General features: G+C 34.7%; 3 protein-coding genes and 1 non-coding gene across 7 annotated transcripts; 2 read left to right on the forward strand and 2 right to left on the reverse strand.

Annotated features, from left to right (window-relative positions):
• The first annotated feature begins 58 nt into the window (after window positions 1-58).
• On the forward strand, window positions 59-11,122 carry LOC8280692 (chromosome transmission fidelity protein 18 homolog). 4 transcript variants are annotated; one of them, XM_048379463.1, is made up of 23 exons: window positions 59-732; window positions 979-1,040; window positions 1,639-1,776; window positions 1,908-2,183; window positions 2,864-2,950; window positions 3,149-3,250; window positions 3,328-3,393; window positions 3,893-4,003; window positions 4,099-4,160; window positions 4,541-4,585; window positions 4,702-4,775; window positions 5,011-5,078; window positions 5,295-5,363; window positions 5,501-5,595; window positions 5,678-5,759; window positions 5,841-5,919; window positions 6,022-6,112; window positions 6,205-6,358; window positions 6,914-7,099; window positions 7,509-7,568; window positions 9,579-9,880; window positions 10,032-10,137; window positions 10,748-10,878. In XM_048379463.1, exons 1-23 carry the CDS (start codon window positions 225-227, stop codon window positions 10,805-10,807), a joined length of 2,883 nt encoding a protein of 960 aa, XP_048235420.1. In that variant the 5' UTR covers window positions 59-224; the 3' UTR covers window positions 10,808-10,878. The 4 variants fall into 4 exon arrangements, with proteins under 4 accessions (XP_048235420.1, XP_048235422.1, XP_048235421.1 ...); XM_048379465.1 differs by having other exon boundaries at window positions 60-732; window positions 10,839-11,122; XM_048379464.1 differs by having other exon boundaries at window positions 60-732; window positions 6,025-6,112.
• Window positions 11,059-16,207, reverse strand: LOC8280690 (cellulose synthase-like protein D1). Its single transcript, XM_002518076.4, has 6 exons — window positions 15,093-16,207; window positions 14,231-14,660; window positions 13,544-13,924; window positions 12,957-13,332; window positions 12,455-12,851; window positions 11,059-12,255 (listed from the first exon to the last, which is right to left on the reverse strand). The coding sequence occupies exons 1-6, from the start codon at window positions 15,728-15,730 to the stop codon at window positions 11,298-11,300; spliced, it is 3,180 nt and encodes a 1,059-aa protein (XP_002518122.1). The 5' UTR covers window positions 15,731-16,207; the 3' UTR covers window positions 11,059-11,297.
• A 943-nt stretch (window positions 16,208-17,150) lies between these two features.
• Window positions 17,151-19,170, forward strand: LOC8258021. The gene is made up of 5 exons (XM_002518075.4): window positions 17,151-17,391; window positions 17,475-17,595; window positions 18,053-18,371; window positions 18,664-18,789; window positions 18,940-19,170. Exons 1-5 carry the CDS (start codon window positions 17,240-17,242, stop codon window positions 19,059-19,061), a joined length of 840 nt encoding a protein of 279 aa, XP_002518121.3. The 5' UTR covers window positions 17,151-17,239; the 3' UTR covers window positions 19,062-19,170.
• Window positions 19,171-19,681: 511 nt separating this feature from the next.
• On the reverse strand, window positions 19,682-19,766 carry TRNAM-CAU. The gene is given in 2 exon segments: window positions 19,682-19,717; window positions 19,729-19,766. It is a non-coding gene; the product is annotated as a tRNA-Met (tRNA).
• Window positions 19,767-21,233: the final 1,467 nt, after the last annotated feature.

The raw sequence follows: 21,233 nt of genomic DNA on the forward strand, positions 1-21,233 counted from the left end.
GTAGAAAATGTTGATTCTAGAAAATATTGTTTTCTTTTGGCACTTAATATTTAATATCCCAACAGTGAATAATCCGAGGGCAGTGTTGGAACCAGAAACTTACTTTTGCCGCGTTTTTCCTTCATTTTTTCCCGCCAAAAATACAGATCCCTCGCCGATCTTCCTCTCACTCAATCCCGCCTAACACACTGATCCATCGCTAATCAAAACACCGAATAGTAGACATGGATATGGACATCCCTGATCCAGAAGAGCTCGAATGGCTCGAATCCAACTCTCATTTCCAAGAAGAAGACCATTCCGATTATAATTCCTATCCTTACCCGCCCGATGAAGACCTCAAACCACAACAACAACAAGAATCACCTCCTCACTCACCTTCATCACCACCACCACGTAAGCGTCTCCGATCTGACGGTCCTGGTTCACCTATTCATGAAAACATTGATAGTATCGCATCTGATGAGAAACGAAGTAAAATCGACGATGTCGAACAAGAGGTTGACGAGGACTGGCTCCGATACTCACCACCGCCGCCGCCGCCGCCGCAGGAGGTGGAGAGAATGGAAGTTGCTGTGGAGGAGAAGATTATATCAAAATACATATCTGAGATTGACGGTGATTTTATTCCAATTACGGCGCCTAGTGGTGGTGATAGGGTTTATGCTAAGATATGTAGAGTCGAGACTGAAGAGAGATTAAAGAAATTGGATATGAAATCGCAATCAAATGGTATATAATAATTTAGCTTTAGGCCTTGTTCGGAGTGCAAGATTTTAATTGATGTGAATTTGCAAAATCATCTCACTTTTGGCATGATTTCATTTCTTTGTAATTTTTTTTCCTTTAAGTTGAAAGAAATGAATTCTAGCAACTATAAGCTCTCCAAACAGAATACTTGACAAAATTAGAAACATTGATTCTAGTATTTAGACTTTCCTAACACAATCTTACTAAATAAATAAATTCTCTTTGCAGGTCTCATCTCGGAGCCTGTCAATGTTCTTTTGCAAAGAATGGAGCAAGAGGCTTTCACCAAGGTAATATTGCATATCTAGTCTTCCTAAAATTGTGTTGATCAACCGTAGCATGTTATCTCTATGTGTATGTTTGTAATATAGGTCCATGTTTGCAAAGGTGCATAAAATGTGGTAAGTTTTAAACATAAGGATCGTATTTTGCTCTTTGGGTTTAGGAGCTTTATGTTAGTATAGTTTACTGATCCAGTAAATTAAGTCATGTAATGTGAAACGATATCTTATCATATATTAACTCATTATGGGCATGTGATAATAATCATCAAAACCAAGTTTACTGTTTTATGGTTTTCAGTTACCTGAGGTGTCCAATCTCCTTTATCAGAAGATTCTTGCTAGTGATGAACCAAAGAAAATAACCTCATTAACCAATATATGGTTTTGTAGACGATCTGATATTATATGATTATTGCCTGTTTATGAGTTTATTATGTGGGTGCTTTGCTTCTTTCGCGTGGTATCAAATGGTATAGATGAAAAACTGGTGATTTTCTGGGATGCTTGTAATTCGGTTGAGTATGCCTAATGTATAATCCTTTTCTAGATCAATGAAAAGGCCCATATTATATGATTCTCACCCATTGGTTTTGTGGTGCTGAAGGCCTTGCATGCTAGTTCTGAAGGTCAAGCTGATGTGGTTCTTACTGGAACAGAAATGATGCATGAACAACTTTGGGTGGATAAATATGCTCCAAATTCATTTACTGAGCTACTTAGTGACGAACAGACAAATCGTGAGGTATAAAATAAACTTTGGAAAGATGGTCTTCTGAGAATGCAATAGTTGTGAGGTCAAAGTTTCTTTGAACATTTATTTATTTTTTTTTTAATTTTATTTTGCTTAAATGGTAGATGACTGATCTGTTGCAGGTCCTCCTATGGTTGAAACAATGGGATTCTTGTGTTTTTGGATCTGAAATCAGGAGTACGTCAGATGACATTCTATCTTCTTTGAGACGCCATTCAACTGTTTCTCAGCATCAAAAACTTTCTCATTCAAATTTCCCTAGAAGGATAAAAGGTCATGGATGGACTAATGGGAATTTTAGGCATTCCAACAGTTTGGACAATGAAAACAGTAATGTGAAAGGAATTCAGGACTTATGGAGCAAGAAGTCCAGGCTTACTGGTCCACCAGAACAGAAGGTTAGAGAAGGATTGTTCAAAACAGAAATTGGGGTTTAAAAATGTGATTAAGTTCATAAATATACGTGTGTGTATATGCCGCTTTGCATGCATTTATAACGTGCATAGATGTGCAAGTTGATGAATTTTAAATTTGAGATTAGTGAAGATTTCGACATAAATATCCTTTGGGTTTTCATGGTTTTCAAGATTGTTATTTATTACTTCATCGCTCTCTTTTGTGGATTTGTTGTGAATCAGTGTGCAAGTGTTAACCAATTAGATTTTCTTAAGCTAGTTCCAGCAAGAGTTGCTGTCAATGCTTATCATCTTTGTAGTGCAAAACTGCAAAACCATGATGGTCAAACAGAAATCAAGCTACAAATGTTAAGGCTAAAAAATTTGAATCTTCTCTAGTAATACCAGCACCAATCATCATGTGGGTCTTGCAAATTTTGCTGCCTTTTCCTTTCCTTCTTTCTTTTTCTCTTTTTTTGTGGGGTCAGGGGGTTAGCTGATAAACCATTTTGGCATTTGCAGAAGCTAGTAAGCATTTAAAATTTTGTTTCATAATAACTAAAGTCTAAAGTCTAAATCATGTGGAGTTATAGTTGTATTTCCTTGTTATTTGTTTATTGTTAATTTGTAACCAACTTTTGGAAGTGAAAAATATCAGTGACTGAGTCTTATGAATATTTCAGATCCTTTTACTTTGTGGGCCCCCAGGTCTTGGAAAGACCACTCTCGCACATGTAGCTGCTAAGCATTGCGGATATCGAGTTGTGGAGGTTTTGTTTTACTTATAAGTCATACTTGGATATGTAAGCACAAACACACACACACAGATCTTGATTGCTTAAGGCCATATATTCTGGGCTTTCAATTGTTATGGAAGTTTCTTCACCTTTTTATTACCTATAATTCAACACGTTTGTCTAATTTAACAGCTGCTTTTATATTCTTACTTAGTGTTTGGATCTGTGCAGGTTAATGCAAGTGATGATAGGTCCTCGTCTACAATTGAAGCTAAAATCCTTGATGTGGTTCAGATGAATTCTATAATGGCCGACTCCAGGCCCAAATGTTTGGTCAGTTATGTTTTTCTTAAGCTTTTCCACCTTTCCTAAAATTGGACCTGGATGACTAATTAATATATGTTTATTAGGTGATTGATGAAATAGATGGAGCTCTTGGTGATGGCAAAGGTGCTGTGGAGGTTATTCTAAAGATGGTATATTCGTGATGTCTTCTTGTTTTATAAAGTGTACTTGGAGCTGTGCTTGCCATTTTTTTCCTCTATGGATTAATTGCATTGCTTAATATAAATGTACTTCTTCTGCCTTCAGTGTCCTTGTTTGTACACTTTGCTCTTTTAGAATTTGCTTGTCAAATTGATTGCACCAGGACCATTCATATTGTTTTCCTCTTTGGTTAATAGTTAAGTGTCAGGTCAACTCATTTCTTGTACTTCTGCAGAAAATTCTTCATGAAGCATATGTTGCGTTAGTACTGTCTCCAGAAGCATCTTTTGCATCTGCTTTAGCTCTCAGTTCTCTTTAAAGATATTGAAAGGACTTAAGGATCATACAATTCAGCATCTTGGCAGAAATTCCTTGTTGATTTTTATCCCTGTGCTTAATCATCACTTCTGTAACATAGTTTTTCTAGAGGTCCCATTAATGTTAGCTCTGAGGATTTTATCATCTATAATATCAGTCATTTTGATATAGGTTTCTGCTGAAAGAAAGTCAAATACTGGGAAGGAAAATGTTGCTAAAGGAGATCAATCAGGAAAGATATCTGCAAAAAAGGGGCGGAAGACAGTGTCACTTTCAAGACCTGTAAGTTTGGATTTGTACATGATTTATTTGGTAATATCTGTATTTTCCTTTTGTTCCTTTTATAAGCTATGATATTAAGTTGGCTGTCTTTGCAGGTGATTTGCATATGCAATGATCTGTATGCACCCGTCTTGAGACCATTACGCCAGGTAGCAAAGTAAGTCCTAGTATAACTGTTCCATTCTTTTGCTAAATTCTATAAGGTCATTCTATGCAAGTCTAGTTCTCTTAAATTCTCTGAACATAGGACAATTGAAAGTGTATTATCCCGGAATGGAAATAACATATTTAGTAATTTAACCATAAACTCTTTACCTGAGCTGAAAGGCGAGCTTTATATTAAATCTCTTTTAAGTTATGGTTTTGGTCAAAACATAGCTGGGACATATTATACCTGTGCCATACAAGGTGATTTCACATGGATATTGGATGCAAATACTATCTGTTTTGTGTGTTTCTTTTCATGATTTCTATTATTTATTTTTGATTTAAGGTTCTTAAGATTATTTTGCTAATGAGTGATTTCTCTTATAACAGGGTTCATATATTTGTTCAACCAACAGTTAGTCGTGTGGTAAACAGGTGATATTTGTATTTAATGAAATTTTTCTGCAACATTTTTAAGTTTGCTCATTATTTTCTACCAGTACTTTAGCCTTTGATGTTCAATCATTATATCCGAAAACGTGTCATTATAGGCTCAAATTTATTTGTAAGAAGGAGGGAATGAAAGTGAGTTCCATCGCCCTCACTGCTCTGGCAGATTACGCTGGTGAGTTATATTTCCTTCTATTGAGAGTTTTTGATTAAAATATGAACCTTAGATGTTTCATATTTACATTACTTTTGAATTTAGATATGCTTCTTGCATTTATATAAGTTTTCTGACTCCAGCTAAGTACCTTCAATGTAAATTCTTAGTCAGTTCATAATATGAATTTCCCACGGTATATTCTTGGCTATATTTTCTTTTTAACCTGCTCGTCTACTTTGTTTTAATTTCTTAGAATGTGATATACGCTCATGCTTGAATACCCTCCAGTTTCTCCACAATAAGAAGCAGTCTCTTCATATGGTAAGCCTTTGGTGTGATAATATTGATGTAATCTGTTTTTTGCTTCAACAAACACCCTCCAGTTTCCCAAAGATATCCTTGAGGAAGTTTAGGCCTTTGTAATGACACTCATAGCAGTCATTCCCACTATTTATCTGTTTGTTCCCCCACCCTCCGAACTGTGATTACATATGCTTTTGCTCGACTGACAATAGCCCAATTTTGCTGGTCGCTCAGTTGGAGATTGGATCTCAGGTGGTTGGTCAAAAGGATATGTCTAAAAATGTTTTTGATATCTGGAAAGAGGTAATGTCAAAAATTATATTCCACTAAATGTCTTTCTTCACCATTGACACTAAATGTCTTCACCATTGACACTAAATGTCTTCACCATTGACTCATTTCCAGCATCTCAATATGTGAGCCTGCTGTTCTATCTGCAGATTTTCCAAAAGAAAAAAATGAAGCGGGAAAGAAAATCCAGTACTGGCAGCTTGTCCCATGAATTTAACTTCTTGCACTCCCTTGTATCCAATCGGTAACTAATTCTTGTGGAGATCATATGTTCTTCCCAAGTTTATGTCCTGGCTTTCTAGCTCACTTGGTCTATGAATATGCAGGGGTGATTATGATGTGGTTTTTGATGGTATTCATGAGAACATCTTGCAACTCCAATATCATGATCCACTGATGCAAAAGACAGTATGTCTTAACTGCATTTATACAACTATATTTTAGCTAATTCTGTCACTACAACAAGATGTTTAACTATGCTATTTGCAGGTCAAGTGCTTCAATAGTCTCGGAGTTTCTGATCTAATAAACCAATATATTATGCGTACCCAGCAGATGCGTCTTTATGGTACATATGTGTGACAGCCTTTTCTTTCTGGAATACTCTCTGAAAGTTGAAAGCATTGAAGTAATTAGTTTCCTTTACCTTTCCTTATCTTTTTTTTTTAAGCAGCTTATCAGCCTCCTCTTGCAATAATTGTGCACCATCTTGTTGCTCAAGTTCAAAAACCAAATATTGAGTGGCCAAAGTCTTATCAAAGGTATTTCTGATTCAACTTTTGACTTAGCTAGAACTTGTTGCCAAATATGGCAAACTCACTTTTCCTTGATATCATTCTGTGTAAACCTTCAGATACCGAACAATGTTGATGGAAAAGACAGACATTTTGAGGTCTTGGCGAAGCAAAATTCCACCATTCATTTCAAGACATTTGTCAATTGAGTCCCTCGTAGAAGATTCAATTTCGCCTTTATTACATATTCTGTCACCTTCAACTCTTAGGCCGGTAATTTGTTTGCATCTCCCTTTAGTTTGGTATGCAATTTATATATTTGCATTTTATACATGTCTTATGTTTATGATTAAGCTCTAGAAAAAAAGAAATAGAAAGTAGTAATACTGTACTAGTGTTTTAATAAGTTACGGTCCTGGAAAACAATTCAATGTTTATAAGGGGGAAAGACGCCAATTTTAAGGACATCTGCTTCTGACGCAAAAAAAATTGTCTGAGCTTATCAATCCAATCTTCTAAACTTCACCGTCACTTAATAGTATTTGGGTTTGGTCAACTGCTAAAATTGTAGGTCTTGCTGAGTGAATGGTGTGATGTGCTTTCGTTGCCCTCGCTGCTTCCATAATTAATGTGAATAACAACAATGAAACATATTATAAGTCCCACACCATGAAACTATTCCTGTTATTACTTTACTACTACTGTTATTATTCCACGTTTTGCTCATTTCTACTTGTGTTCTATCTCCTTTTTTCTCCCAAGGACAATTTTTATTTGGTTATATCTGCGATCTCATCATGTTTAAATTTTCTTTTTTCTTAATCTCAGGTGGCATTTCATTTACTATCAGAAAAAGAGAAGAATGGTCTGGCTCAGTTAGTGAGCACTATGGTATCTTATTCTGTAACATACAAGAACATGAAACCCAATCCTCTTTCCTCTACACAGGAATTTGAAGCAGCTTTAGATGCCTCAGCACTTTCCTTTGATCCTCCCATTTGCGACTTCATTAAGGTGTGTAGACTTCCATTAAATTTGGTTAAAGAAAAGATTTTTATCAACTGAATTTTACCGAGCCTCTTTTAATAATTTTTAAATTAAGCTGAGTAAATAAGAAAGCTGATCAAACGTTTCAGTTTGGTTTCTGTTACTGATTAAAAATTACATAATTCATGTATTGTTGATGAAAAGCTTAAATTTTTTTAACATCCGCAGGGATCAATTTTATGGTTTCTTTTTTCCATTTGGTAGTTTTTCAAATTGCAAACTGACAACTGAGAATTTTATAATAGTAACCAAACTGACTTGAAAACTGAATTACATCTCTTCAATTCAGCTTTTCAGTTACAACTGAATTATGCTTACCCCTAATTGTTTTGCTATCTCACATTCTTGCTTGTATTATCTTTCTGGAAATAAACAGGGCTATAACTCTGCTCATTATGTACTTCCCTTAGCAGTGAAACAAGTTCTTGTTCATGAGGTGAGTAATATAGCTTATAATGCTTTATCTTCATATTCTTGGTTTTCTGATGAATCATTCTATATCTAAAAATCACAGGAAAAATGCCCAAGTTTGTCTCTTCTCTAGATGGTTATAACTAAGTCGTGGATCTCATTTTTTTTCTTAGTACCACTAGATTCATCTGCAACAAATTTTCAATTATGGCAGCTGTACAGGTTGTTTCACATTTTAGGGTTTCTATTGAAGGCAAGTGTTCTTAAATGGAGCAAAAAACTAAGAGTAAGAAAGCATTTAATTTAACTTAATGTGGATAAAGGAAAATCTTCATATGGGTGTACCTCCGTTAAATACATTCAATATAAATATTTTTACCAAATAGCCCCTAAACTTGTGGTCAACAGTCAAATATATCCAATTTAAATTTCTTAAAAGTAAAATAATATTAGATCTTTAAATTTTAATTTAATTATAAAAATTAAAAATAATATTTATTATATTAATTTACTGATACAATATATAGTGATATACTATACAAGAGCGTGTTTGATAAAATTTAAAATTCGAATTTAATTTACCTAAAAATGATAAGTTATGAGCCATTTATTAAGAAAGTTAGAATTTGATTTATTTAATTTTTAAAAAATTAAAATTTGACTTATTTAATTTTTAAAAAGTTAAAATTTGACTTATTTAATACTTGTCATTTTTGCGTCAATTAAATTTAAAATTTAAAATTTTTTAAATACGCATTACTAGATAAGTATTAGTAAATTAATGAAATAAATATTATTTTTAATTTTATAATTTAATTAAAATCTAACTTTTTTTAAAATTTTTTAAATTAGATGTATTTGACCTTTCGACATAAGTTCAGGGGCTATTTGTTGAAAAAGTTTAAATTATGTGTATTTGACTCTTGGATTTAAGTTTAGGGGCTATTTTCTGAAAAGTTTAAATTTAACGTATTAGACTATTGGGCATAAGTTAAGGGGGCAAATTGACTCTCTGTCCACATATTATGTGTAGCTTACTGTACATGTGCTAGGTGGGTGTTTGTCGCACATACCATTGAGCGATGCTACCGTTGCACAACTGAACTGTTGTTGCCTATACGTACAATTAATAAATTAGAAAGCCATAATTGATGTCTAGTCAGGTGATATACTTGCGAATATAGGAACTGTATACAAATATAGCAATAAGATACTCTGAGGTTAAACTCTCAAGCAGTCGTAGTATCAAATTCTTAACCAACTTATCGATCACCAAATAAAACAATCACTACAAAAATTAACCTAAATACTCTGAACCGAGCATTGGGTCTTGTTAAAAAATGAATTAAACTAAATTAAGAGATTAAGAATTAAAATGCTAAGCAAATAAAGTTTACGAGTTTAATCCTATATAAGTGCTATAGGTATTTAGCTTCACTACTCACCTTGTACTAATCGTTGGCTTAGGAAATTAAGTAAAACATTAAGAATGCAATGTGATTACAAAACTTAATTATCCAACCTACTGAATCAATTATTGGATTCAATTTAATATTAAGTTAAATTGTAGATGATGGCTCTAATAATTCAACCTTAATGATTTTCATCTCAAGCATAAATTTCAGTTGTCAATCAATAATTAACATCTGAAATTAAAGAGTAGATAAAGTAACCATACATATTATGAAAATTAAAAAATAAAAACTTTAAAATAATGAATGTTATTTTTCCAAAAATTCTTGAACAATTATGATCTTCAGGTCCTAAAACCTTGAATAGTAGACAATGCAAGCAATGAATGTATAAATGAATTACAACCAATTGAGGGGAAAACCAAATTTTGTATTTTGTTCTTGATTTGGAAATCTCGTCACACCATGCAACAGACACCAGAATTGACATTCGAAGCATGTTTATTTGTGATCTTGGTTAGTCGGACCTGTTTAAAGCAATTGCATTTTCTCTATCCCTCTACAAAATCTGCTCTGCTTGATGTGCTTCATACTGAACCTTTTAAAATAAATCCAATTTTCAGGTTGAGAAGGAAAAGATACTGCAAGTAAGCAGATCTGCGCATTTAACAGATGGGGGCAGTAAAGAGAACCTCGACTTAGCAAACGGAAAGCATAGCAAGTTACAGTCTGCTAATGACTCTACATCTTTATCTGCTTCTAAAATTGAAACCAGAAATAACTTGTTAAATCGACACCAATGTAAAACTGGTGACTCAACAAAGCCATCAAACTTGGATTTCAGTAAAAGTTCCACATCCAGCATGAAACTAAAATCCCCAGGAAATTCAAAGCCTTGTACTGGCTCCACCAGCTTCTTCGACAGGTAAACATCTGTTTATTTGTGCTATCATTTTCAGTGTTCACTTTTAGGATAATGTACTAGCGTATAACATGCCAGGTTACTTGGCAATTAGTAACATGTTGCAAGCTCTCCCCTTTAGTGTCTAATCTATATGTCTTTACTGTCAAACCAGGTTCAGGAAAGTGAGTAGTAAAAGTTCCCCAAACACAGACATTGCCGTACAGAAGACGACCACCTTAGAAAGAGATTTACGTCCTCTGCTTTTTAAGTTTAATGAGGTGAGCTAGTCATGAGACTTCAATTATCTTTTAAACAATTATTAGCATGATGATGGTTATATTCATCTACACGACCGCCATAGATGATGATTGAGCAGATAATGCAAGTACTGTGGCTATATATAGAAAGAACTCACTTTTGATATCCTAGAAAATCCTTTTTAATAATTACAAATATTGAACGTCTTATGAATCACTCCAACTTGTTCATCTTTAGTATCAAGTACAAAAAGATGCTAGTTTCTTGAGATGGCACTATGTACTTGAGGAAATAAATCCATCCAGCCTGCCTATATGCTTAGTTATCCTTCAAGGGGTCTAACCTAATCATATTCATAATAAGAATACAAACTTTACTTGTTGCATGTGCACTCTGAAAAATAGGTTGAAACGTCCAGATTTCGTTGTAAACGTTATCCAAAGAAGAATGTTTTAGCATTCCGTCTTGCTGGAACCTTGTTATTGTAACTATTGAGACAACTAGAAAATTTGGGTATTGACATATTGTCATTGTTTAGTATCATGGGCTATTGTTTCGAGCTATTATTATTGAAAAAAAAAAAAACATCAGTAATTGTCCTATCAGTTACCATCATAAATTTCATTGCAGATTTGGTTATGGCGGCTCTTCAACGAAGATATGTGGAAAATTCGGATCCATGCTGACTAATACTAACTTCCTTATCTACTTGTGTATGCAGGGTTTTACAAACGCTGTAAAAAGGCCTGTCCGAATGCGCGAGTTCCTGCTATAATTAATATTTGATTATTCACTGCTTGGAACACTGGCAGTGCCATTTGTTCATAGCAGCACAAAAGTTCATATGTTTATATTCACAATTTTTTAATATTCTTAAAACCTTATCTTGCATTTGAAAAGGAAGCCACAGATATATAATTTTAGGGGTCCGGAGAAGAGAGAGAACCAATTGTCCGATGCTGCATATGTTCTCAACTGGCAAATACATGAAATGATTCCAGTGTACTTGTCATAGTGTCTCAGTGAAAGATGGGTGGTTCATTACGTGTCTAGAATACAAGTATTTTCACTGTTTATATCCTGGGAGCCAAAGCACAACCCATAATTTACACTAAAAAAAGAAATTTTGTAGGATATAAAATCTGATAGTGCCTTGAGATCAATTTCTAGTTCCTGGTAACTATACTTGAAGATTTCCACCGGAAGAACTCGAACTATCAGTAGGGGGATCAATTGATATCATGAGCAAAGACACTGTAATCGAGAGAATACCTGCCCAGACATATATAATAGTTGGCACTCTTCCTCTCCTCCCTAATAACCCTTTAATAAAAGGGTACATGTGAGCCAATACCCAGAAGCTGAAAAAGCATCCTCCAATTAGCTTACCCCATTGTGGTATAACACTGTATATTGTCCTCGACACCCCAATAACAATGGCAATGATATTACAAAGTATGATTGCTAGAGGCATTATGAAGAGACTAGTCCATTTGACCATATATAAATCAGCAAAAGCATCATCCTCGTCTTCTCCTGCAGACTTTGAGGTTAACTTGAAAGAAATCTCAATACCAGCTATTACCTTTAGAAGCCCTTGTAGCACAGCAACAAAGTGGGCGCTAGTGCCTCCAATTGCCCAAAACTGCTCATTTCTCCACCACTCCTCTAACCCTATTCCTGACCATTTTACTTCAAGTAGGGAGATGAGAGTTAGTGTTACCGTAATGATCAGAAGGTAAGAAAGGAAAGCAATATTGAGGGATGAAACAATGAAGTGTCCTGAGATGAGGGAAAGTGCTGGTAGGAAGCAGTAGGTCACCAAGAAGAAGGAAGTGAAAGGGTACATGCCAACATTGAGATAGGCAATACGTTGTAGGAACTTTAGGCGCCGGCTTGCAAGAAAGGCATTGTTCTTGGAGAAAAATATTTCGACTGAGCCAGTGGCCCATCTAAGCACCTGGTGAAGACGATCAGTAAGATTGATCGGTGCTGAGCCGCGGAAGGCATCTCTCTTTGTTATGCAGTATATAGACCGCCACCCTCGGTTGTGCATCCTGTATCCCGTCACCACATCTTCTGTGACTGAACCATAAATCCAGCCTATCTTTTCCCCCCATTCTGTCTTGTCCTCATACCTGTGTTCCATAGTAATAAATAGCTATTCTTGAGTTTTTGTAAATTTCATGGATAATTTTTCTTTTTATTCAAATAATTTCAAGAACCCTTCATGCAAGTTTGAATCATAATTTTGTATTTCACAAAAACTGATAAAATAATATGGATGTGATTAATGATCGTACAGATTTGAGTAAAGGAAAATTACTGAGATATTACCAGCAGGAGATGACAGCAACTGCCTCTGCAACAGTGGGTGCATCAAGTGGAGGACGGGGCACGAGCAGTGCACCAGGAGGCCTCCCATTCTTAACTGAAACATGATCGGCAAGCGGTCGTCCTTGGTATTCAGCTACGGCTATGGACTCATTGAACATAACTGAGTTCCCAAACTTCTTTGGCAGGTTCAAGTCAGGATGCGAGGTCAGGGGCTGTGTTTCTGAGTCGTCATCAGATTGAGCCTGAAGTCTAGAAGCCTTCGCCTTTTCTTGGCCGAATATTCCTGAATACTCATTTGCTCTTGGGGGAAGGAACCCATATAGTGCATATCTCCTAAACATGCACCCAGTTCCTACATAAACTGGACCTTGAAGACCATCAAGTGCTCGCATACTTCCTGTTTGTTGCAAGAGAGTGTTCAACATAAGAGCCAAATGGATATTGTTAAGTGCCAGCACGTAAAAATTTAAGGGGATCATGGAACCTTAATTTTCAGCATTACCATCAAAGAAGACAAAGTTATGATTGGCATATCTATCTGACGGATCAATCCCTTCAAATCTTTGTGGAAATTGGATGTAGCAAATACGATCACCACCTCTATCCATCATAAAGCACATACCCTCCCGTATAGCTTGACAATTATAGATGTAATGATCACAATCCAAATTGAGTATAAATGGTCCATTGGACAATATAGCTGAAGCTCTAACCATGGCGTTCATGGCTCCTGCTTTCTTGTTATGGTCATAACCAGGCCTCTTTTCTCGTGAGACATATGCAAACATTGGTATCCTGATATCAACCCCTGTAAAATCCAACTTCTTCTCATCAGGATGGCCCAGCACTGGGTCACTTTCCGGGACCTTACTCATTATCTGCATAGTAATAGCTTCACATATCAAGAATTATTAACAGAATCTGACAAGTAGCATAGTAAAGCAAAAACTTAAAGCATCAAAAGGGATTCGTAGTGGACATAGTGGAAGATACGATTAAATGCTGAAATTTTATATAGGTTGTTAGCACATGCGGATTGAATCATCACATCCTTTAAGCATATATGCAACAAGAACCAAGTGTGATCACCTGCAAGATGCCAGCATGATCTCCCTTTGCATGATCAGCTGTAGGATTTAGCCAAGTGCCAGGCCAGTGGGTGCCATCAGCCATCCAACTAGCCTTGGGGACAGTGACACCCTCTGCTGGCAACATGCCACCATTCTTCTCGCGGGCTAGTGATTTCTCCTTTTTCTCCTCCTTTTTGTTATACGAATCGCTTCGCCTACGTATAGTTTCAGGAAGACCATTAATCCTCACCTTGAACTCATCATACTCCCTCTTGATCCAGCGACGGTCCTTGACAAAATCAGGCCGTTTCTTGTTCTTGGTAGGATCAGTTTTCAGGTTGAAATAACTATCAGGATTTCTTGGCTCGATGTCGTGTTTTCTACAAAATGGCACCCAAACCTAATCATAAAAGCAAATAATGCATTTGTTATACGATCTGGCTACAGTAATTCAATAGCTGAAGGCATTTCACAAGAATGGTTACAATTACTTCTCGACGAGAAATTGAGATCCACCATTAAAGAATATCTCACTGAATGGTAAAAGGAGAATCTGCGCTTTGCAAATTTTCTCTCCAAATCATTTCCTTTTCAATAACTGTTCTCATCTTCACATTCATGAATGCGAGAGGAGATTTCACTGGTATACCGAGTATATTAAGAAAAACTGTTTGCATAAATTTGATAGTCAAGAATGTAATAAAACCTCAGCAAAGCGTACGGCCTCAGCCATGGCCTCAAAGGTGAGTATGGCGCCACCGTCATCAGAAATGTAACCTGAGACCTTCTCCACCGGGTAGTCAACTGCAAGGATTGACAAAATGGTGTTGGCAGTGACCAATGGAGGTTCCTTCTCAGGGTCGGCGGTGGATATGAAGATGTCAACACCGGGAAGGTCTGACCTGGCAGTTGGGTTGGAAGGAGAAGGCTTTTCGAACTTGTCGCGAAGAGCAGCTAGATCAGTGGCTCGGTTGATAGGATTGAGCTTAGGGAGAATGTCTAGTATCCATGAGAATGCAAACCAAATCTCACAAACAATGGATATCCCCCATAGCCACATTGCATCTCTGTTAGGATTTTGGACCCGCCATGCTAGGAAGAAAGAGAGAACTACCATACGGATGACAATGAGTATCCTGTTGATAGAAAATTTTATGTTTGCAAAACCAGAGTCTAATTTCAGCTTTCTACTTCTTGATACGCAACATAAATAACAAGAAAGTCCTTATCTTTTCAAACTTCATAATCAGTACATCAATAGTTCAATCATTATATTATAGTTTAACCATAAAAAACAACAACTTTTTATTATGACTAAATATTACAGTCGTCAGGAGTTGAACCTCTTACCTTTGTACTACAAGACAAACACTTGAATGTTGACTATCAATATAATGACTATCATTTGACTTGGTATGCTACTGAACATCAAAAATAAACTTTTTGCATGACTAAATAATGTATTCTAGATTTGCCAAAAGTTTCAAATTCATCAGAAATGCAAAAAACACATCAACCTTTATGGTAAAAGAGAACTTGCGTTCATGCATAAAGGTGTACAAATGTACCTGTAAGGGCTGAGAATAGCTGATGAGACCTTAACCTTTCTAGTAAGCGGCTTCCAAGGTTTATCCATAAAATCTGACATACTCAATCCTGTGTCGGGACCATACGTGTCTTCTTCTGTCCAGTATGCATTTCCAACCCCATATGTTCCTTTTGTCTCAAACAACCACCTGTTATGATCAAAATCCTGCGTTTGGCTCCTCAACAACATTGATTTATTATTTGATTTCATTATTGACATTCTCCGTTCCAATTTCGAGCTATTATTGCCACCATCGTCGCTACCATTACCACCATAATTACCTTCCTCTTCTCCTATCCTTCTGCTCATTCGCTGTGACGCAGTCTCAGGCCCAAACCGACTGGTTCCTCCGTAAGCGCTGGGCCCATCAGGTTTATTATCTGAAGAGGGTCCTGCAGGCTGGTTATCAGGCGTAGGAGGCATCATAACGGTATAATTGATATAGTCATTTTGACCTGAAAATTCATTTGACATATCTAAATCATCGTCCCGTGACAAGCTCATAATCCTGCCGCTGGACGTTCTACGAGCAAACTTCACAGCCTGAGGTGGCCTGCCGGCACTCGATGATTGCGATGATAATGATTTTTCTTTTGGTCTTGATGATGAGGTTGCCATGCTAATGCTGCTGTTCTTGCGTTTTCTTCAGAAAAATCATTTATTTTCTTGAAAAACAAAAAAGAAAAATATGGTGGCAATGGAAGGTAATTTCTTTTTGGGTTACACGAAGGGAAGAACAAAAAAATAAAAATAAAAGGGGGGATTAGAGAGAGATAGTTTGAAGAAAGAAAGGCCAAATTGAGTTGATAGGTTCAATGGTGTGAAATTTAATTCCTATTATTAGTTTTACTGCAGCGGATTTTACGTACGCCCTTATTTTAAAGCTTAGCCTTTCCTCTCTCTCTCTCTCTCTTTGCATTAGTCTCTGTGGACTAATTGATCAGTTACAACTTTCAAATATAACATGAACAGCACAGAGTGCTAATCTTATACAGCATGCCATTTTTTCCAAAGAAAATGTTGCCTGGAAATTAGCATTACTCTTCAAGACTTGGAAGCAGCAACTTGGACTTGGCTCTAGGGGTGAGCACAGTGAAAAACACTGAACCCACACCAATAATTTGGTTTTGTTTGATTTGTATATTTTAAACAAAATTTAGTTTATTGGGCTCGGTTTGATTACAAGTATAGAAAAAAAAGGTTTAACTGAATTTTTAACTTTTAATAAAATAAAAATATATTACTAAATTTAATTTATTGAATATTCTTTATGTAACCTTTTATTCGATTCAGTTTAATTTTTTTTTTATAAATTTAATTTATTTGATTTGATTTATCTGATTCAATATTTATTCCACATCTATAAATTTTTTAACATATTTGATAGGTTTTATTTAATTTGATCCAAACCCGTTCAATGCTCACTCTTAATTGGTTGAATTAAAAAAGAGGTACATCTACCTAAAAACTTCTCTTTTAGCATTAACATCATCATCAATATATATTGCCTTAGAGCTACCATGGTATAATGCAACTAATTTTGAGATTAACACCATCAATAGTATTCTAATCAGTCATTAGTATATTTCTCGTATTTAATAATATATTTAAAATTTATTAACTCATAATATATTATTTAACTGTTAAATCGATATTATTAAATTAATAAATTTCTCATCGCCTTCTATTAATTAAATAAAAAAATTAAAAATTATTAAATTTTAAATTTACATTATCAAACATAAGAAATACAATAACGGTAGTTGATCAAAATCATTGATAGTTGAATCCTTCTTAAAAATTAAAATTTTCACACAATCAACTATAAAATAGTTTTTTTTATAATAGTCTATAATTTGAAATATAGAATATTACAATTTTAAGATTTAATTAGCTTTAAAATATAATTAAATTTTTTAAGTAAAAACAACCAATACTTTATCAATAAGAAAATGCACCACTAATGTTTTCTTTTTCAATTTTCAATAAATTGCAACAGCAAAGTAATTTCTCAAGTTTTTTTAGGCAACCAAATCATATATCAACAACAATGCATAGTCGTAGCGCGAAAACTTGAAATGAAAAAAGATTCAAATATTCAGGCGCGAAAACTCATGAAACGAAAACATGAAAACTAAAATGTTTACCGACCAAAATGGAAAATCAGAAAAAGTTTTCTGCAAAAAGAATTGCAAAATGAAATCGAAGCATAATGAAATTAGGGTTTTAGGTCAGCGCTCTATTCCTCTTTCCTTTTTTTCTGGATCATCTTCAAATCTGTAAGTAACTCAACCCTAATCCTAATTTATATTTTATTTTTGATTTTTTCTTTCGTGACTTAATTTTTTTTGTATGAAATTAGAGGTAAGGATTCAAAGGATGATGTGTTAAAAGAAGGTACATGGAAAAATTCCAGCATTTCATTCTCTGATTTCCTTGACCAGAAGCTGCATACCGATCATGTAGTTAACAAAACTGTTAAGGTAATTTTCTTTTTTAATTTGTTAGGTTAGCTAGACTTCACTATGAGGTTTTTGATTGGCATTGTAAAACAGCAGTAATTTGATTATTTTTGTGCTTCGTAATTCTTCTTGGAGACCATAGAGGGATTTCTTCTGTTTGTTTTATGATTGTTATGCACTTATGGATGCTTAGTTATTTGTTGCATGTAGCTTGTATTCACCTATTGCCCCCTGTTTGGCTATAAAGAGACTACAAGTTAACTGTATTTAGCTCGCTTTAGTTTGAGGTTTTATGCTCTTTGGGTGTTAAAGAATGGAGGAAACTTTAAAGATAAGAAAATGATAACACTCTTCTTCTTCGTCTTAACAAAAAATTTACAATGGGACATGCATTGATTTTAATTTGTTTGGATAGAAGTATTTGATTTGTTGCAATTTACAATGTGCATTATGAAGATAAGGGATTAATTCTTGACAGGGGAAGTCAAGGCCTTTTAAGTCACCTCTGGGTTCTAGAGATGATTGTGGGTCTATTAATCACTTGATTGGGACTAGAAAAGTAGAAGAAGTAGAAAAGAATTCTGCTATTGATCAAGTGGTATTTGAGCAGTTCAAGCCAACTAGTGCAGAGAAAGGAGATAATAATATAGGTTCAGGTGATGGTGGTGATGGTGGTGATGTTGAACATGCAACTTCTGGCACAGCAGTGGGTGTAGACTTGTCTCTTGTTGATAAAATAGGAAGTTCTAACTCAAATAATGAGCATGTTACAAGAAAAAGGAGGAACCCCTTTGAAGGTATCTTATATCCTGGACAATAAATTTGAACTGTAATTAGTCTCTTTAACACTTATTTCTAATTGATATTTTACCTTCTCTTTGATGTAAGCATACAGTAAAATGTTATTTTCTCTATATTCGCCTGCATAATAAACAAAGCTTTTTCTATGCATTGTATGATAAGTTTGTTTGAGCTGTTTGCGAAAATCAAATTTGGTTGACAAGCATAAATATTAGCTTAGATGGAAATGCGCCTTCTATAGCTTCTTATGGTTACTGTTTATGAACTTTACGTGTTACTTTTGGCTAGATGGTGATAGTAAACATACAACTCGAAAGCATTTATTAGTTCTAGGAGATGATCCAGAATCCAGGCAAAAAGCAGGGAGAAAGAGGTTCCTTGGCAACAAAAAAACAAGATCTTCATTTAATCATTGTACGTATTTTTTTTTCTTTAAGTAGGAAAAAATGCAAAAGGTTCCTATTTCGTCACAATCAGTGGAATCCTAAATTTGTTAATTATATGTGCAAGCTTATGCATTTTCTTTATCTTTAACCAGAGATTTTGCTTCTTCTTTGCTTGCAGATGGAAATGGTTGTGGCTGGTGGGATTGTGACATGGAAGGTGTTGACACTGAAGAAGTGGGCTTGGGTGATGTTTGGGAAGGAGTGGGCTCTACAACATTTGGAGTCATAGACTGGCACTAAGTTCAGTCTTTTTTTCTTTTTTTTCTTTTTTGATGGTATGTTTATATAATACTTCTTTTGTTTGGGATGCTCTTCACTCATGGTATGGTGAACTCATTAATGTTGTCTATCCCTCTTATCAGCATGTTAGTCTGCTAGCAGCCAACCATCCCAATGATCTAACAGCTTCTCATAATGCTTTTGAATATAGTTAATAGGAAAAAAAATTTAGTCCAAAAGAAAGAAAACACTGCAAATGCAAATCATATGGTTGTAATATGTTGGGGGCAATGCCATATGTAAAAGGGTAATAGCGTTTGCTTGTGGAGAAGTTGATACCATTTCTTCCACTGCTAATTAATGCATTAAAATATGGATGATGATGAACTTGCGTTTCGTCATCAACTTCATCATTTTGACAAAATAGATGATGAAAATTGCTATTGCTTTGTGTTGTGGTGGAGTTAATACCATTTCCTCCATTACTACAATTTATGTTTGATGATGATAATGATGGTTGATGAGTTTGCTTTCCCTCATCAACTGCTTCATCAGAGCCAGCCTGTTTAGTATTGTGGAAAACGTAATTTTTTGTATGTTTGTTGGAAAAAGATGATAGAAAAAACGGAAAAAAACGTTGGTGGGGTGAGAGAGGCTCGAACTCTCGACCTCAGGATAACTCAGAAGCTATGAGACCTACGCGCTAGCCAACTGCGCCACCACCCCATGACGTTTTTCAGCTCTGAAAAATATATATCACTGAGAAATCTTTGCTACTTGAAATAAATGTTATTCTTATCTTTTAGTCTCAATTTAGAGTTAATATCATTATGCCAATTATTAATCTAAAAAATTCGACCATAATGTTGGGACAAAACTTGTACAAAAATAGTTATTCTTTAACAATATATAGAAAGAAAAGGAAAGAAAACTAAAATACACACTTAATACGATCACTATATTATTTTCATCACATCCGCACAAATATTTAAAAGGATTCTCACTTGATGAATATTAAGATTGAAAGTTGTGATATTCTTTTGAGTTACCGTGTGAAAAATCAACGACTGAGATTAATTCAACATGTGGAACCATGAAAAGTCTTTATTTTCTAGGTGTCTTCTTTGTTTTGACTAAAGACTCTTAATTACTTTTGTTTGTCACACTTTGACAAAATAAAAGCCAGAAAGGGTCCCTAACTAACACTTTTGGTCTAATGGAACATTTCATGAAAGTGGATATTTATTTCCTATTGACTGCAAAACCAAAAATAAAAATAATAATGACATGCATTTTAGAATTAGAATTTATAGATTCTTGAAGACAACACAAACCCATTCTAGAAAGACAGTTTAATTAATCAAACTTTAATCTAATTTGTTTTTTTTTTTCTTTCTTTCTTTTAGTAGAATATAAGAATCAACTTCCCAAATAGGTCCTTTTTCTTTTTTTAATATTAAATTACCAATTGAAAGTGATGCATTGCAGAAAGGGAATGGATGGGAGACGTAGAGAAATGGTAGATAACAAAATTGTATACATGACTTATTAACATATTCCTTTCCTAATATTATTGGGAAGAATTAGATTCTCATATCCAACTTATGAATAACTTTAAATTTTTTAAGGTATAAAATAATATATAAATTAATTAAAAAAATATACATTAAGAAAAATTACGTAAATTCTTTTTATAAATTTTTTTTTTCTTTTAATTTATTAGGGGCTTAAGTGTAACGGATTCATTCTTTTCTTATAAATACATCTCAATTATTAATTTCCTAATATTGACAATAGAAAAATTCAAATTAGTGATCTTCTTTTTTCTTTATATAATTTCATAAACTCGAAAATTTCTTTAATGTCCTTTGTTTCTCTTAATCATGAAAATTATGCGGTCGCCGAGTAAAATATAATATCGTGAATGGCCTTTTTCTTTTTGTAGCTTTTTATTACTCAGGTAGTGGATGAAACAGCAGCTCATTTTACGGCCATGAGTTGCAGCCAATAGGTAAGTGCCATTTGGGGCACACGACGTCCACATATTAACCCTCTTTCGCAGACTCGAGATCGATAAAATCATAATCCATAATGGATTTACAAGTTTTTGTAAGATTGAATATTTTTAGCATTACCGTTGAGTTTTGAGGAGCCTAAACCAGTCATTTTTAATTTTCAATTCCGTCCCTGTTT

This window comes from Ricinus communis, chromosome 9 (assembly GCF_019578655.1).
Source record: "Ricinus communis isolate WT05 ecotype wild-type chromosome 9, ASM1957865v1, whole genome shotgun sequence".
Classification (NCBI taxonomy): Eukaryota; Viridiplantae; Streptophyta; class Magnoliopsida; order Malpighiales; family Euphorbiaceae; genus Ricinus; species Ricinus communis.

Coding starts and splice junctions, on each gene's coding strand:
- LOC8280692 (XM_048379463.1), top strand. CDS start 225: ATGGATATGGACATCCCTGATCCAGAAGAGCTCGAATGGCTCGAATCC. Junction 4,004..4,098: donor CAGTGTCACTTTCAAGACCT/GTAAGTTTGGAT, acceptor CTGTCTTTGCAG/GTGATTTGCATATGCAATGA. Junction 5,596..5,677: donor CACTCCCTTGTATCCAATCG/GTAACTAATTCT, acceptor ATGAATATGCAG/GGGTGATTATGATGTGGTTT.
- LOC8280690 (XM_002518076.4), bottom strand. CDS start 15,730: ATGGCAACCTCATCATCAAGACCAAAAGAAAAATCATTATCATCGCAA. Junction 13,925..14,230: donor AGGCCGTACGCTTTGCTGAG/GTTTTATTACAT, acceptor TTTTATGATTAG/GTTTGGGTGCCATTTTGTAG. Junction 12,256..12,454: donor GTTGCTGTCATCTCCTGCTG/GTAATATCTCAG, acceptor TATGGAACACAG/GTATGAGGACAAGACAGAAT.
- LOC8258021 (XM_002518075.4), top strand. CDS start 17,240: ATGAAAACTAAAATGTTTACCGACCAAAATGGAAAATCAGAAAAAGTT. Junction 17,596..18,052: donor TAGTTAACAAAACTGTTAAG/GTAATTTTCTTT, acceptor AATTCTTGACAG/GGGAAGTCAAGGCCTTTTAA. Junction 18,372..18,663: donor AAGGAGGAACCCCTTTGAAG/GTATCTTATATC, acceptor ACTTTTGGCTAG/ATGGTGATAGTAAACATACA.